Source organism: Lycorma delicatula, chromosome 1 (assembly GCF_047948215.1).
Source record: "Lycorma delicatula isolate Av1 chromosome 1, ASM4794821v1, whole genome shotgun sequence".
NCBI lineage: Eukaryota > Metazoa > Arthropoda > Insecta > Hemiptera > Fulgoridae > Lycorma > Lycorma delicatula.
Genome location: NC_134455.1, coordinates 13,085,209 through 13,102,245, shown reverse-complemented (window position 1 = coordinate 13,102,245; position 17,037 = coordinate 13,085,209). Strand labels below are relative to the sequence as shown.

Here is a 17,037-nt window from a genome sequence, read left to right as displayed (position 1 = left end):
TCTGATCTTACCCCCAATCAGTGATTAATGATAATGAGCCATACCACAGCCATAAAAGAAAAAATAGAAAAGCCATAAAGTAATAATTAAAAAAAACAAGCATCAAGATTCTGCGATTTCCACCTTACCATCCTGATTTTAATCTGGTTGAGATGGTGTGACATTTAAAATTATTAGCAGAAAAAAATGAAGGAAATGAATAAAGATGATTGGAAACCATATTGTGAACATAAAAAAGCTGAATAAACTTTCAAAAAGTTTTAAATAAGAAACGTAAAAATAATTCTAAATATTAAACAAAGAACTGTACATTTTATTTAGTGTAATTATGTATAATGCTATACATGCAATGCTTGAATGTATAGTGCATAAATTAATATCTGCATAAATAAGTACAATGATTGTTGTTGTCCTATTAGGTAGTAAATCAGTGATGTAATAAATGTAGTGTAGTGTAATGAATCAGTGATTTAGATTAAATATTGTTTTTATCTGATAATTAAGAAATGATGATAAACATAGCCTATGCATAAATAGGTTTAGCAATTTTGATTAAAATTTTCAAAAAAAGATTAAAATAATTTTATCTTTAATTATCTGTAAAGTGTAAACATTGCATTTTTTTATGAAAACAAATTTTATAAAAATTATTCACAAAAAAGAGCTTTAATCAATTTCAGAATCTTTGGGTAAAATGTGAAAAATAAATACAAAACTAAATTTCTGAAATGAAAAGCCAAGAAGAATGTCCAAGAAATGATAAAACCTGAATAAAAAATTAGAAAAAACTGTTATAGAATAATGTTAACTATGCAATAGATTTTGATAAAAATTTATTTAAAATTAATAACAAAAGAACATTGAGTTGTTGGCTGATACACAGTTCGTAGAATAAAGTACACATTCTGACACTTCTAAGGAAAAAATTTAGAAAATTTTCAATTACAGTAGATATAACAACATTCGATGTAGTGGTGGAAGGAGTTTTTGGTTTTTAACAAAAATTCATTTAATTTCAAAAAAAATTCATAATACATTTCTTTCCAAGCAATTAATAGTCTTATGGAAACAGAAATTATCTTTTGCAATAGATAAGTTAATATGTTATAATATTAAAATGTTAATATTTATGAAATATGTTCATAAACATTCCAGTATGATTATCATCAGTTTCACTCCTTTATATTTTATTATGAAAGTAGCAGATACCAGTTTTTCTAATTTATGAAATTGGTTCTTTTTTAATAAAATATTGCACATGGCAGCAAGGTTTAACATCTCTTCTATATGGCATAATAACAATAACTCCATTCCTTGGTTAAAGTACTTCTGAGATGCTTTTGAGAAGACATAAATAGTTAATATCCAAGAAAAGATGGTTCAGCTATGCACAGATAACAATCTTTTATAGATTTATTATGTCATAGAAATGCACACTTGCCAAGTTTGAGATTTTATTCAAGAATAATTTCCATTGATTATATCAATTCATTCAAGAACAGTAGTTCCACATATGCTTAATCAGATGCAGAAGAACTTTACCAATCACCTGTGGTTACACTTCTCAAAGTATTAAATCCTGAAGCAATGTATTAAAAATGAGCCAAGTCAGAAGTAGCTTAATTTCATTAACATTATTCTTCTCTTTATGGCCTGAAGATATTAACAAGCTGAGATATTACTTTCCCAGATTGGAAAGAAAATTTAATGTACCTTCTTCAAACTCATTAGTATTTACAAGTACAGCACAAGTATTTACAGCTAAAGCTGACTTCTTGCCTAGAAATCACAAGAAAATAAAAGTACAGCTGCAAAAGTTAAAAAAAATTACTTAAAAAAACATGTTATTTCCCAGCATTTAAAAATAATTTTTAACAAATGCAAGAATTTGGCCCTCTGAAAAGAATATCTTCATTCAAGACCTCTTCTAATCTTTTTAAGCTGCAATTTTTAGCTTCTTTAGAATAAGATTAGAAAAAATGATACCTTCATATTACTGTAGCTTTGAATTTTTCTATTGCCACTCTTTCTGTTTCTGTCTTTACTACGACTGCCACTCTTACTGACTTTGTTATTGCCACTCTTTCTGTTACCGACTTTGCTATTGCCACTCTTTCTGTTACCAACTTTGCTATTCTTTCTGTTACTGGCATGTCTTTCTGCACTTAGCTGAGGTTGAATAGATTGGATCTTTGATTTTTGAGTAATAAATGGTGAAGTTGACAAATAACTGAACTTCTGAAACAAGAAAAGAGATTTGTTCTATTAAGCATTTTGAATGTCAAATTCAATTATGTTAATTGAAAATTTTGGTGACATGAATAACAATTTTTATCTTAACTATTTTACCTGGATATGACATACCCTCATAATATTACAACCATTTTCTCAGATAGAGATTATTAAACATAAATGGTGAAGATATTAACCAGGAAATGCTTTCAAAGAAGTAGTGCAAAATAAGGTTTGGTTGCAGAAGTTTTTAATCCATGAAATATTAGCAATATACCTCTTTATTACTATCTCTCTCCAGAATTTTTTCCAGGCTTTCGTGTAACTCTTAATGCACTCCTCATATTGAGCTATAAATATTCTAAATTTTAAGTATCTGGAACATTCAAGCTCCAAATTTATTATAATTAAATTTATAATCAAACATTTTTAAAACATGCCTTTTTTAATTTTCTATGAAACTTTTTCTAGTACTATCAAACATTGACTAAGGATGGATAATTTATATCAAAAATTTATTACTGAGCCAAAGTGTCTTTTTTTGATGCCGACATAAAAGAAATTGGATATTTCACATATTTATTTACCAAATACCACTGCTCCCTTCCTGAGTTATGATGTGCAGGAATCACACATTGAAATTCTTTTTCTTTTGAAACAAGCCTAAAAAAAAAATCTTTGCTCAGAATTTCCTGAATCTGTTATTTTTCTCCTCTTCATGATATAAAACTTCACATGGTTCTTTAAACTGTCCAGCTACTCATCTTACAGCTTAGATTAATTATCTATTTATTAGATTCAGAATCTCCTTACCATAAACAGAATATACCACAAAATATGCATCAATCTGTATTAGGCATTACATGTTTAATGTAATACTTTCAAGTGGCAAACATTATTCATTTATTCATTTTTGTTTATACTCAAAACAATATCAGTTAAGAAATATATGTTCGCCTTCCTCCAGTGTGGAAAATGATTTTCTAAAGATTGTTATATTCCTACAAGACTCCTTTCTTCTGTCTATTAAAGTAGATAACTATACATTATTACAGTCCATTTTCTACAGAATCAACCTTTTTTTATCACATCTAGTGGTCTCCTGACGATTCAAACATTTTATGCTAAATTATGATATGTTTTATGCTAAATAATAAAAAATAAAAAATCACTTAGTTAAAAATAAAAACCAAATAGAAAATAGGATATAAAATAAAAGTACTATAACTTAGTGAAAAAATGAAGTCACACCTAATCTACAGAGTGTGATTTGTCAAAAGATTTGCAGGGAGGGAGATATACTTACAGAAAGTAGCACTAAGAGATTGAAAAACTTACCTTAATTTTTCTTACCTTAACTCAGGTCACTGAATTTTACTGTGAACTGATCTTCTAAAATATTCCTTAGTATGTAAAACAGCACAAACAACTTATTAACACTATACAAAAATGTGAACTCTAAAAATATTGTGAATTCTTTCAAAGAACCTTTTAGAGGCAAGTAGTAAGAAACATCTTTTAATGGAGCTACTTGTAACAGGACTTTAATGCTACTGTTACCTATGACAGTGTCATAGGTAACAGGTCTTTTAGAAGAAAAAAGTAATACTTTTTTATGTTTAGTAATTTCAAATGTAGAAGTCATTGAAATTCAAGGTAACTAGATAAAAATAAAATCAGTTGAGTACTGGGTGCAATATGTAATAATTGCCAAAGAGTTTACATTTACTTTAATTAATTATATTAACTTAATTAATTACATTTACTTTAATTTGCATTATATCTACACTGATTTTATTTTTTTTATTTTTCAACAAAAAACTGAAAAATAAATAAACAAATAAATTATAATGTAATTATATTTCAAAAAATACTAATTTTTAAAATCCTCTCCAACAACTTCTCAAATTTGAAGTACTGGCTCATCTTCCGTATAGTCCTGATTTGCCCTGACTACCACTTGTTTGGTCCACTCAACAGGCATTAAGAGACCGTCGATTCACCTCGGACGAAATAGTGAAAGAAGCGGTGCATTCCTAGCTCGCAGCTCAACCTAAAACCTTCTTTTAAGAGGGCATCAAGGTGCTTGTGCAACGATGGACCAAGTGCGTTGAAATGCAAGGGGAATAATTATAATGAAAAATGATGTACATGTAAGTTTCCTATTTATTGCAATGCGGATAATATTTGACTTACCCTCGTATCAATAGAATTCTGTTAAATCCACATGGTGCAGTAGAATACAATTTGCAATATACAGGTTTAATACTTTTATATTTATTCACACATGACCAACAACATTAGTGACAGCTAAAAACTTTACATACAGCTAACAACAAATGTTTGATATACGGGTAAAAAAACAGAGGAAACGCATGATTTTTAAATCGCTAGTACTCGGTGGTAAGAGGAGTATTAACCTTCGGCAACTTCTTGCCGACAGCAAAGATTACGCAGTTTCAATCGCTATGGAGTGTAAAAGATTGTGCGTTTACTTTCGAGCAGTTTTTTTTAGGAACAAATGATGCTGTGGCCACGGTTCGATGCCCTAACCGTCAAAATTTTGATGTCTAACATCAAGGTGCACTTCCAGATCAAAACATCGTATACATTGTATACATGGGATTAGGCGTATAAACCACCTCTCTCCTTCCCCTTTCAGTCTGATCGGCAGAAAACGTGGACAGAGTGAGAAGGGCAGTTATTGCTAGTCCGAAACAATCCGCTAGACGACAGGCTGTAAGCACTGGGTATGTACGTCGTTCGCTTCTCGCATCTTACGTGATCTAAAATTTCACCCACACAAAATAATGATCGTCCAGCAGCTAAGTGAAAGGGATTTTGTGGAGTAATGAACACCATTCTTACGGAAGATTAACTGTCTGAACTCTTTGTACTTGGCGTCGAACTACAGCAAAAACCTCTCCACAGATCAAAAGTAACAGTGTGGTGCGGTGTTTCAAAGACAGGGATTATTGGTCTTTACTTTTTTGAAGAAGAGGGAACACGGCAGTTACAGTGACATCAATGCATTTACATCGACATGTTCAACTTCCTGCGTCCAGAACTAGAAAGGCATCGGGTGAACATGAGAAATGTGGTTCCAACAGGATGGTGCCACAGCTCTCACAGCGAGAGCATCGATTTACGTTGATCGACAAATGTTCCTTGGACATGTCATTTCACGATTTTGCGATGTTCTTCCTTTTCATCGATTTGTGACTTGTGAGACTACCTTGAATAGTGTACTTGAACAAGCCACACATAATCGAAGACCAAAAAGTTCTGTTCAAGAAATCGAAGCTGTGTCGAATGAAATGTTGGAGAAAGCCGTGCCAGAGCTTTGAGAATAGGCTCCGAATTTGCGTCTGACAAGAAGGACGACATTTTACTGACCTTTTCCAAACCTAATTACGATTTGTTCAGAAAACCGAAGTTATTCAGTAATGAAAAACATTAGTTTCCTTTGCTCCACCCTTTATTAGCATATTTTACGTAAACTGGTTTTGTAAATTTACGTAAATTTTTTTGTAAAATTTCATTCCCTGTTAGAAATAACAGGGAATATATTGTTATACAAGGACGATTCAAAAATGATCTAACTTCTGCTATAAGGTTGTTATACTGCCTTCAACACGTGTGTACTTATTATTTTGCAGTCTTACAAACTTTGATCAAGATCGCGTCATTTGCTTTCCGGCTATTACTGTGTAAACATGACCGCTCCGCTAGCAGTTTGATCCAAAGAGAAACAACAAGCAGCGTTTGATTTCTCCGGTAGGAGGGTATAAAAGAGCTGAAAATTCTAGATTCTAGATTATCACAATAGATTTATTTATTTATAAATTTAAAAATGACTGGACGAGTGTGACGCATGAAGAGGGAGCAGAATGCCAGTCAGCAAGCTCGAGAGATTATTCTAGCGGATAAGCGAGTTACCACTGATGAGGTAGCTTCTTCTTTGAACATCAGTCATGATTTCTGCCCATCAAATCATTTATTATGAGCTCAGCTTCCGTAAAGTCTGTGCGTGGTGGGTACAACAAAGTGTGTGTGGTGGGTACAACAAAGTGTGCGTGGTGGGTACAACAAAGTGTGCGTGGTGGGTACAACAAAGTCGGCGCGTGGTGGGTACAAAGTTTGTGCTTGGTAGGCACTACTACAAGTAATGGAATAATTTTTACGTGTCTTAACTATAAAAATTTTGAAAATTTGAAGAAAACAATCTTTAGAACATTTATAAGCAATATTGAATCCAATACATTCACATACCTTTGTACATAAAAATAATGCTTGAATAGAATGAAGAGGCTAAGCTATAAGATGGGTCACATCCACTAAAGTTGAGGTGGAAACAGACAAAGAGATACATTACATTAATAGAAACTACAGGACCCAAATTTAGGAATAGAAGTGAACTGGAAAAGCAATGGAGAAGAAAATCTTATTTTACAAGCAATTATTTTACAAGCTTGAAAAGTAATATAAGATAAGACAAGTACTACCAATTACGAAAGTAATAGAAAGAATAATAATTGGAGCAATCCAGAAAGGGACAAAAAGGAGAACCATTTTTGTTGTAAAGAATAGGTCCGTTTTACAATTGTCTTGTTATACTGAACGCTGTCACACACTGAACACCTGTCGTACAGTGAGAAGAGACCAGAGGTTTGGAATTCATGGTAACAGAAGCCTCAGTCAACTGTTCTCGCACGCTTTCACTTGGGTTCGGGTCCAGCAAGTAAAGATGCTAGCAGTATAAATAACCCAGTAAGACCAGCTAAGAATCAGTACTATTAGAACCTGTCTAAGAGACGTTACGACATTGGTCTAGCGAGGAGACACAAGTGTGAGCCTGCGAGACATTAGTCCAGCGTGGAGAGTGTACAGTTCGATAAAGAGTATTGAACTGTATACTCATGGCGTCGATTAAGATGATGCCATGAGCAATTCCAGTAAACAAGAAACACTATCGGCAAGTTACAGTAAAAGTGAAAGAAATAATGCAATAAATTTCATTCATAAACTGTTAGGGTAGACAGCAAAAGTATTCCCAAGTGAACTTTATACGATTGTTAGTTAATATAAGACTAGTGGTTAAAAAGGGTTACAGCTAGTGGTTTCTTTTGTTAATGGTCTTGAATTCTAGTTTTCTATTATCTACTGGGAATAAATTCCTAATGATTATTAATTTTTAAACTTGTGTAATCTGTATTTATTATTTACTATTTATATTTATCATTATTTGTTGTGTAATATGATTCTTATTCTTTGTTGATTACATGAACTATGTATTATGCTCTGTTTTTACATTATGTTTACTGTTCTGATTAGTTATGTATTGTGGCATGTATTTTGTTATGTATAAATAGATTTGTTTGTCATTACATTAACATGTAACATTATTGTTGTTTACTATTATCCTGATTATTATTGTGGTTGTAATTAATATATTAATATTGAATTCATAAATTGTCACTTATTGTTATTGTATCGGCGTTGTTAATTTGTCTGGTTGTAATGAACATTTTAAATCAATAAATTTAAAACATTCTAAATTGTCAACCTCCTAATATCCTCATCAAATCACTATATTACTGTAAAAACTGCTGTTTTTTAAATATACTTCTATTAAAGTAGAGTATTTCTCTAAAAATTAGCTAAAAACAAACAAGCGACTAAATCTGCTTATATATATATATAAATATATAACAAAATGCTATGCTGCAGGTGAGTTATGTAGTAATTTTTTAAAAATATTATTTAGGAATATAAAATATTTTTAAGAAAATTTTATTGTTCTGTCAGCTGTAGTAAAACTAAATTTCAAAAAATGGAAATTATTTCCTCTCTCAGAACTGCAATATTTAGAAATATAAAATTTGTATCTGTCACTAGCCACAATATTCATATTGTCATTAACCAAAAATAAACCCTTAAAAAGTAAACCCAAGTGTTTGTGTTTTTAAAACACTTATGGCAAATAAAAATTTATGCCAAATTTTCCCTTCCTCCTAAGAACGGAGGATATATATTTTTAATTAGAAATAGGAATTTTTATGATTTTAATGAAAGTTTATTATTGACACTTGATTCAGTAATCAGAATAGTAAGGGGCAGAGAGATGAGGTACAACGTTTACAAATATTATAACTATAATAGTGAGTATTGCTTTTGTGCCAGAAATGACATGAAAAATTTACAGTGAAAAGATTGATAAGATAAGATAAGTATTTAGAAAACACGTTAAATAACTAGTTATTGAAGAATTAATACAACTTACCGGGACAGTGTCTACTGACAGTTCAGCTGGACTCATTAATCTTGGTATCTGGAGAGGCACTTGCTGTTGCTGCTGGCATGGCTTTGCATGACACTCCTGCTGAGAGTCGGCCATCATTTGAAATAAATGGGCATCCTCTTCTACTATTTTCTGTTGTAGGGAATTTTGGATCCCTAAACATGACGAGGTAGGTGTACCTCCTTTTTTAAATGCTGATAATTCCTCTCGACACTGCCGAAGTAGTTCAGAAATATCATTTTTTCCTGAACAAGTTGTTTTAACTGATGCAATTTCACTCTCTTCTTTGATTGGTGTTATCACATTACTACTATTCTGAGTTCCACACAATCCCCCACCAGACCAACGGCGCTGAGATGGAGGCATTACTTGACGGGATAAAACTTGTTTCCTGAAGTTAGGGTCAGGAAGTGGTGTTCCTTGAACACTGTTCAATTTCTCTAGAAATTCTTCTTTTGGTGACATGTTCATACTAGCCTGATTGCATGGTTGCTGTACTGATTGCGAATCTGTTCAAAACAAATCCTAATATTAATATATATATATATATATATATATATATATATATATACACAAGCATATGTATGTGTGTGATATATATTTTTAATATATTTATGTGTTTAAAACATTATTAGAAGATGATTCTAAGAAGAATCAAAATGATTTAAAATTTAAAACTTTTTTGGATTTCACTATAATAGAAGATAAAATGTAGAGGGGGAAACAAGGGTGGCAGCGCTAATGTAATGACACCAGTTAACTGTCTTTTGAGAAAAGAAAGACAGATGTCTTTTCAAGCAGATGTCTCTGAAAGAACTGTAATAAGCAGTAAAATTCTGTAAGTCACTATATTTTCCAGGTATTGTCTAAAAATGCATCATCAGGAATGACATTTTGAAACTGAAGGAATAAAAAGATGCTAGATGACACTTAACAGAGCAACTGGCTAAACACACATGATTGATGGATGATGTCACAGCAGACAAAATGGATGATACAAACATGTAATTTGAAACAGCTGTCATAACTGAAGGCTGAATTTTGTTTGTACATAATAAATGTTTGCCTGATTATGTACACATAATCAGTAACAAAATAACACACATAACCAGTCACATAAACTAACACATTAGTTTTTCAAAAAGAAATTTACAAATTTTGAACAATTCACTTGTGTTTTTAGAACAATAAAGTGTTTTTCAAAGGGCTTTTGAAGCTAATTATAAAAACTTCTGGAGTGGAGTTTACCAGTGGCATTGTTTATTGTTCATTTCCTTACATCCCTAAGATTACTTTAATTATATTGTGTTAATGCTTGTTTTGGTCAAAAGGGGATGTGCTGGCAAATTTTACACAGCACAAATGTCCCATGAACAAAATTTTACTTTTTAGAAAGAGATTCCCAGCTAGTTCTAAAAGGTCCTCTGAAAAACAATTTGCATCTTAATTTTAAAGCGAATGATTTTAATTTTATAATAAATTTATTATATTTTCATGCTTTTTGCAAAATATTTAATATTTTGAATGCTACCCATATTCTTAATTTTACTATTATGTGATTTTTACATGACTTTCATTCCATATAAAATATACTGAAGCATTACAGTGTAATTATATACTCACACATTATATTAAACTTCACAATTTTCATCAGAATTCATCAAAATTTACCAAATTTTAAAAAAAAATTGAATTTTATAAGCTAAAGCAATTTCCATAGAGATAATTCACTTCATTGCATGGCATTTTCATTTTTTTTTTCATTACATAATAGTGGTATCAGAAAAGATGATTAAGTTAGAAAAATTTTTGAATTTATTGAAAAATCTGAATTTTTTTTACTTTAGTAATTTTAGTATTGCTTAAAAATTCTCCTATATTTACTTTCATTCAGAAAAATATAAAATTTTAAACATAACAGTGCTTTACGAACAATGTTGTATACACTGTTGCATAAATAACAGGGATGCAATAAGTCAACAGAAAGAGTAGCTCTTTTCATAAAATGCTGCTGAAATTAATGCAATATATCAAGTGTGCTTTGATTATAAGTAAACACTATTTCATCTATTTGACCAAGAGAAAGCTCATATAATTAAAACTACAGTAGCAAACAAATTAATCAGAACAAAGTTAATTTTATTCTGTTGTAGGAAATTTCATTTTGTGGCAAACTGCTTGCTGTTTTGTGTTTCAGGTTGTTCATATACATACAAAATTAGTGGTTTTTGTACTTTTATAATTCATTTTCAATTAGTTTTTGGTGTCCTTGTGAGTTTCTGTTATAAGTTTGTTATACATTATACCTCATGAAAGCCATCAAAAATTGTTGCTCTGTCCCAACATACACAAATAAAGGCAGATTGACAGTGAGTAGTGTGGGGGTTAGATACTGTAAATGAAACCAGTGAAAAGGTTTAGGGAAACAGGTTCTGTTTCTCCAAAGAGAAAAGGAAAATGTTAATGGAAAATGATAACCATGCCTACACAGGATGGAACTTGAGAGGCAGTGGGACTAATGTTTCTGCAACAGTCCGTAGATGATTGTTGGCAGTGGGAAGGATTGTTTGGAAACCTAAAAAAAAGCAGTTACTGACAAGTTATGAAGACAAAAAGACTTCAACAAAGGAACATAAAGAATGGACTATTGAGATATGGATAAAAGTTATTTTTTCAAATGTCTTATTTCTTTCTAAGTTAGGAGATGAGAAGACTATGCAAGCACACCTGCACACCAGCCAGAAAGATGTTTTGGGGATGTTTTACAAATGAAGGGCCAGGAGCACTTATGCTTGTAGATGGGATGATGAGTTCAGACCAAAACATTAACGTATGCCGAAGAAAAATAGTCCCACTTATGCAGAAGAACCCAGAACTCATTTTGCAACTAGGACCTTCTATCATTGTCACGTGTCAAAGAAAGCAAGTCTAGAGTTCTTCAAAAACCAAAAATTTTAAGTGGTCTCATGGACAAGAGAACTTCCCTACTTGAATTCTATGGAAAATTTTATGGGCCATACTAACAAGAAGACTTGGGGAAGTGAATTGTAGCACAAAAACTATTTTTAAATAAAACTTTTTTTAAATAAAAGTTTGTTGAAAATACTCTGGATTAATTTTTTTGCCACTGTATGAAAAATGGATTGGAATTAGATCGATTGCTGATATAAATTACAGAGACATTTTAATAGGTTGCTATTAATATTGCCATACATTATGACTATATTATAATTATAGCCTGTACGCCACAAATTTCCAATCACATACTTAGCTTAGATCCACAGTGAGTATAAGCTACATGCATGAAGGCCCTTCCTAGTAATAAAGAAAAAATTATTCTTATTCTAACATAAACACTAATTAAAAGGTACTAAAAAACCCAACCTGTCAGCGTTTTTCCCAGTGATGACTGTGATGACTGAAACAATAATAGAAAAAATTAAATTAAAAAATATTTTTAAATATAAAAAATAAAAATATCATTAAATAATTTTTCAAACAAAAATTACGCAGTGCAGAAATAGAAATAAGAAAGCACATTTTTGTGCCTGAAAACTTTTATACTATAAAGGAAAACTTCTTTACTATCAGGTACTGTCAAAATAAATAATTAAAATTACTATTTTTTTTCAATTAGTCAGGAAAAATTGGCATATGTTGAAAGAGACAAAATAATAAGTCAGGGAATGAGACAAGGAAAAGGATGCCTCTGTTTCTTAACTTCAATATTCAGTGGGGAGGTTCAGAAGATTCCTCAGGCAGAAGAGGAAGCAGATATAAGGGACTAACAACCAGAAAGAGAAAGCAGAAATAAGGTAACTGCTGGTTTATTGGAATGATATATCAGAAACTTACAAAAATGAGAGACAGAAGTGTTTATGACAATCAGGCATGTTACTCAGAGTTAAATGCAATTATTCATGGAAGGGCTGTTGGAAGTAAATAAAATCTGATGGAGTAAATATGACCTAGTGAACAGTGTTAATGTCACAAATGCAGCATCCAGAAAATCTATTTGGTCACAGAGGTATCAAGAGCTACTTAAAGGAGACCTAGGATGAATATGCTGCAGCTGATATATGTTCAAAAGGCTGATTAGTTGTCTGTACAACTGATTGCCAGAGAAAAATATCACATCACGTAATAGGTAGTATAAAAATTGAGGCTTTTGCGCATGAGATTGCGTTAACGTGTTCAAGTAAAAGTCAAGGAGAATCAGCATATGTTGATTGGCAAAATTTACTGAATAAACAAAATACTGGAATTTATGAAACAAATTGAGCCATTTCTGAAGTGGTTGATCACAAGGATGAGAAATTTTCTTTTTATTGCAGAAAATTGCATTATTTCACTAGCAAGTTTTTTATTAATTTTTATTAGCAACACACACACACACACACACACACACACACACAAACTATTTTTGTGTGAGTCATGATTCTTGGTAATGCATTTCAGTAGAATATGATTCTACTGAAATTTTTATTCAATATGATATATCGTTAAAAATCTCTCAGCGAGGGCCAATTACTGCCATTGTATGTATGTATGCTTTTCAGTGGTATATCATACTGAAAATGGATTTCATTGGAATCACTTTTATACACTTTGAACTTTCAGTCGTTACAGAAATCACAATTTATACCATGTACTTTATTTATTCATATACTTTTTGTCATCTTACAAGTTTGTTAGTTGGACTACACAATTCGAGGAATGAGCAACATTTTATTTTAAGGAAGCCCCTGAACTTGTTTTCAGTTTCAAAGCAATTTAAATGCAATATATATAATGGTTGTTTAAAAAGTTAAAAATTCTATTGTAGAATAAATAGTACACCTCAATAGTGTATATACAACTTAATTGAAATGTCTTATTGTAGAATCTGTAATGTATTTTTGAATATTAGAAATTTACTGTATAGTGAAATCAAAGTGTATACTGAAAATACATAATGTATAATGAATGATATGATAGGAGATGGAATCAGGTATTTAGAAGAACAAGGAAATTAGGATGAAATAACATTATGGTGGAATGACACCTCCAAAATCTAGAAAGTTCAATAACCAACTCAATAAGAATTAGCATATTTAATATAGCAAATATAAACAGAGTTCATGCCTTGATAAAAAATAACTGACTTTATAGTCAAACAATCTATTATAATATAACAATCAATCCAGAAGTAAAAGAATTGGGATTTTGACTTCCAGCATATTGATTCTTTAAGATAATGCTGGGGAATGCTGCATAGCTGTCAAACTATATTTCATTCTTTTGGAATTAATGGCAATTAAAGGTCTTATTAATGGCAAACTGCTCTGCAATGAAAATACTGGTGGTGCTGGGAAGGCTAAACATGTATGTTCTGTTGCCAACTACAAAACAGTGGGGCATTCTTTTGGATGGGGTTTTTTGTCTTTCTTAGACCCTTTAGGGGTGTAGATCTTTTTAAATGTATCTTTTAATTTTAATGTAGATCTTTTAAAATATCATGTCAAGCTATCCAAATTTAAAGGACAGTCTGTGGGGGTGACAGTCAAGAGGGGAACAAATTAAATATGTATGTTTTCACACTTTTACATCACCATAAAAAAATTATTTTCTTTGTCCCAATTTTAATATGGGAAATGAATTAATTTACCCTTATATTGTGCCTCTATATATTTAACTCTGGTCATTATGCTTTACAGATTATTATTAACTTCACTTAATGTATTAATTACAAGTTATAAATTACTGTTAATATTAAAAGTAATAAAATGATCCTAATCTTAATTCAAATACAGAAGAAATCAGCATGTTATGAGAATACTGCTGTAGTTACAGTGTACTCACAATTAAAAACGATTAAATAGAAATTGCAAGGATTTAATCTTAAGTTCAGCGATTATCAGAAAATTACTAATTTCAGTTTAATTTTTTTTCAACATACAGGCCAAAAAGAAACATTTCCCTTAAGGTTCAAAATAGTGCACACTTTCTATAAATTAGTTTTTAGGAGTCTTTAGGTGGAAATATTGTACAATAATCAGGTGTATAATCACTCACTAAAATTATTTGCCTCAAAATTGTAATTATTTTTAAGTAAAACTTAATTTCATTTTTTTTTTCTTTTAAGTATATTATTACTATTTTTTGGACAATATTTTTTATCAAATTTTCAACCACCCAACAATCACCTTCACCCAACAAATGATTAGTGGAAGATCCAAAGTGAAAGTGACCACCAGTAATAAAGCTCAACACTAGCCTCAAGATATAACAGCACTAGTTGCTACACAGATTATGCTCACTTCCAAGTAGTGTAAATAATATTACAAATCACAAAATTATACAAATTTTTTCCTGTTTGTGATATTTGTAAATATTTAAAAAGGGAGATTTTGTTGATTTAATTTATCCTAAAAGTAACAACACATTTCTTTATGATTAAATGAAAAACAATTGTAAATATAAAAAAAGAAAAATGAGTTTAAAATTACCAAAGATTTTCCAGGTGTACCACTACATGGACCACATTCAGGTTGTTTTGCAGATGTAGGACATGGATTATCCGGTTCACCTGTAATACAATAATATAAAAGTTATTTACATCATTTGAATATTTTCTGTTTCATGGATGAATTCTTAACCACTAACTGGTATGGTTATTTTTCTCAACAAGCCAACTACTTCAGCATTGTCATCTTCTATTCCTTCCCCAATATCAGGTTAGTTAGTAACTGGAAGTTTCAATTTTTGTTTTAATTTCTGTATTAGTGGTATATGTTTGGATCCATACAGTTTTTTTGTAATTTGTAATCATTTATTGTACGTATAGATTTTATAATCAAAATTTATCAGTTATATTACTTCATATTCATTTTTGTTTAGTACTTTTAATACAAAGAATAATAAACTTCTACAGCAGTATGAAGCTTAGTGGCTTATCACTGATAAACTTAAGATATTCGTGAACACAAATGAAAAGTTACTGATTTAATTACTCATGGTCAAACTGCTATGGTCTGTTAAATTTTGTTGAACACAGATAGTGGAAATTTAAGCGCTTTTAGGCCTTCCATATTTTATTGGCGTATTTATCAACTTATGAAGTTGTTGAATCTATTTGCAACAAATGGAACTGGAAGGGAGTTTTTCGATGTACCAAGACACTAAAAACAGTTCTATTCTTACTTTGAGCACTTTGTTTTGACAATGGGAAAACTTTTATGGAAAAACTGAAAGATGACCCACTTTCACTGTATCTGACCTTTAGTAAACTCTAAATCTGATTCTGTGGAGTAGTAAATTGTAGATTTATTTCTGTACATTAGTAAATTGAAACTTTTCCTGTGGAGAATACCTTAACTGACAAGATGCTGTTTCTATTAAAAAGTTTGAGTTTACATGAAAAGTAAGCCAGCAAAATGAAACATATTTTCTATAAAATGCCTACATGTATAGAGAATGAGACTATTTCAATCCAAAAAAAAATGCTGAAAATAAACCTGAAATAAGTTCCAAAAGTTCCAAAATGACAGTGTGGAGAATACAAGAAAGCAGTCAGGCAAGGCTCACAGAATTGCAACAGTGAGCTGCACAACTGATTTCTTGTGGTTTACATTTTATAATAACTATGGATGTATGCAAAAAATATGCAATAGAAAAACTCATTTTTAATTACATAATTGAACAAAAAAAAGTTTACCAAGGTTTTAGTAATAAGATATTTTCAATGTAGTATATAGATAAATGTTTTTCATTTCTATATTTTCACTTTATCCAGCGAGTGACAAAAACCACTATCAATTGAGACTTAAATAAAATCATAGAACATTGATATTTTTAGATGATATTTTAACAAAATATGCTTGTACTTTCATTTACCAGTACCAAGTATTATTATCATTTAATACTGTTGTAAATATAAGAATCAAAAAAATTAATTTTGCTTACCTTTTTTTTTACAAATACCCACCATCCCCAATAAAGTCTATCTCCATTCCCATCTTCCATTTACTCAGGAGCATACATACAGTGTACATAGATTTCATTTCCTTTCATGTTTTCCTGCAACTTTTTTTATTATTTCTACTGCATTGTGCAAATAAAGGAAAGTTTCAGAATGCCAGATCCAGATAGTATGAAGGATGCAAGATGATTACCATATGTTGTTTGAACTACATTTTAAGGGAAATGTGCATGGATGCATGGTAATGGAGTAACAGCCAATCTTGTTTTTCCTGTAAAATTCTCTTGTTTTTCCTGTAAAATTCTCCTGTTTTTCACCATACTTCTTTCCTCAAGCCTAATAAATCACAATAAAGTCAGAATTCACTATAACACCAGCAGGTGACTGAAGAACAACAACCATTATTCATTTTATTGACATTTGATTTGTCACACCTTCTTTGGTCTCTATGACTAGAGCTCTTCTACTGGCAATGACTTGTTTTATCTCCAGATAATAGACGCAAATCCTTGTGGTTGACCAAACATATCTTCTTAAAAAGCTT

General features: G+C 30.9%; 1 protein-coding gene across 3 annotated transcripts in view; it reads right to left on the bottom strand.

The window, feature by feature from the left end:
* LOC142327756 (uncharacterized) overlaps nucleotides 1–17,037 on the bottom strand; it is a 112,071-nt gene that overhangs the window by 17,116 nt on the left and 77,918 nt on the right. For 2 of the 3 annotated variants that reach the window (XR_012757086.1, XM_075371136.1), the window contains exons 15-18: nucleotides 15,022–15,101; nucleotides 11,918–11,951; nucleotides 8,516–9,042; nucleotides 1,987–2,238 (exon numbers count right to left, since the gene is read on the bottom strand). Coding sequence is in view for 1 of the 3 variants with exons in the window: in XM_075371136.1 (XP_075227251.1) it covers nucleotides 1,987–2,238; nucleotides 8,516–9,042; nucleotides 11,918–11,951; nucleotides 15,022–15,101 (893 nt within the window). In the remaining 2 variants the exon portion in view is untranslated. The remainder of the gene's footprint in view (nucleotides 1–1,986; nucleotides 2,239–8,515; nucleotides 9,043–11,917; nucleotides 11,952–15,021; nucleotides 15,102–17,037) is intronic. The other variant, XR_012757111.1, reaches the window with a different exon arrangement.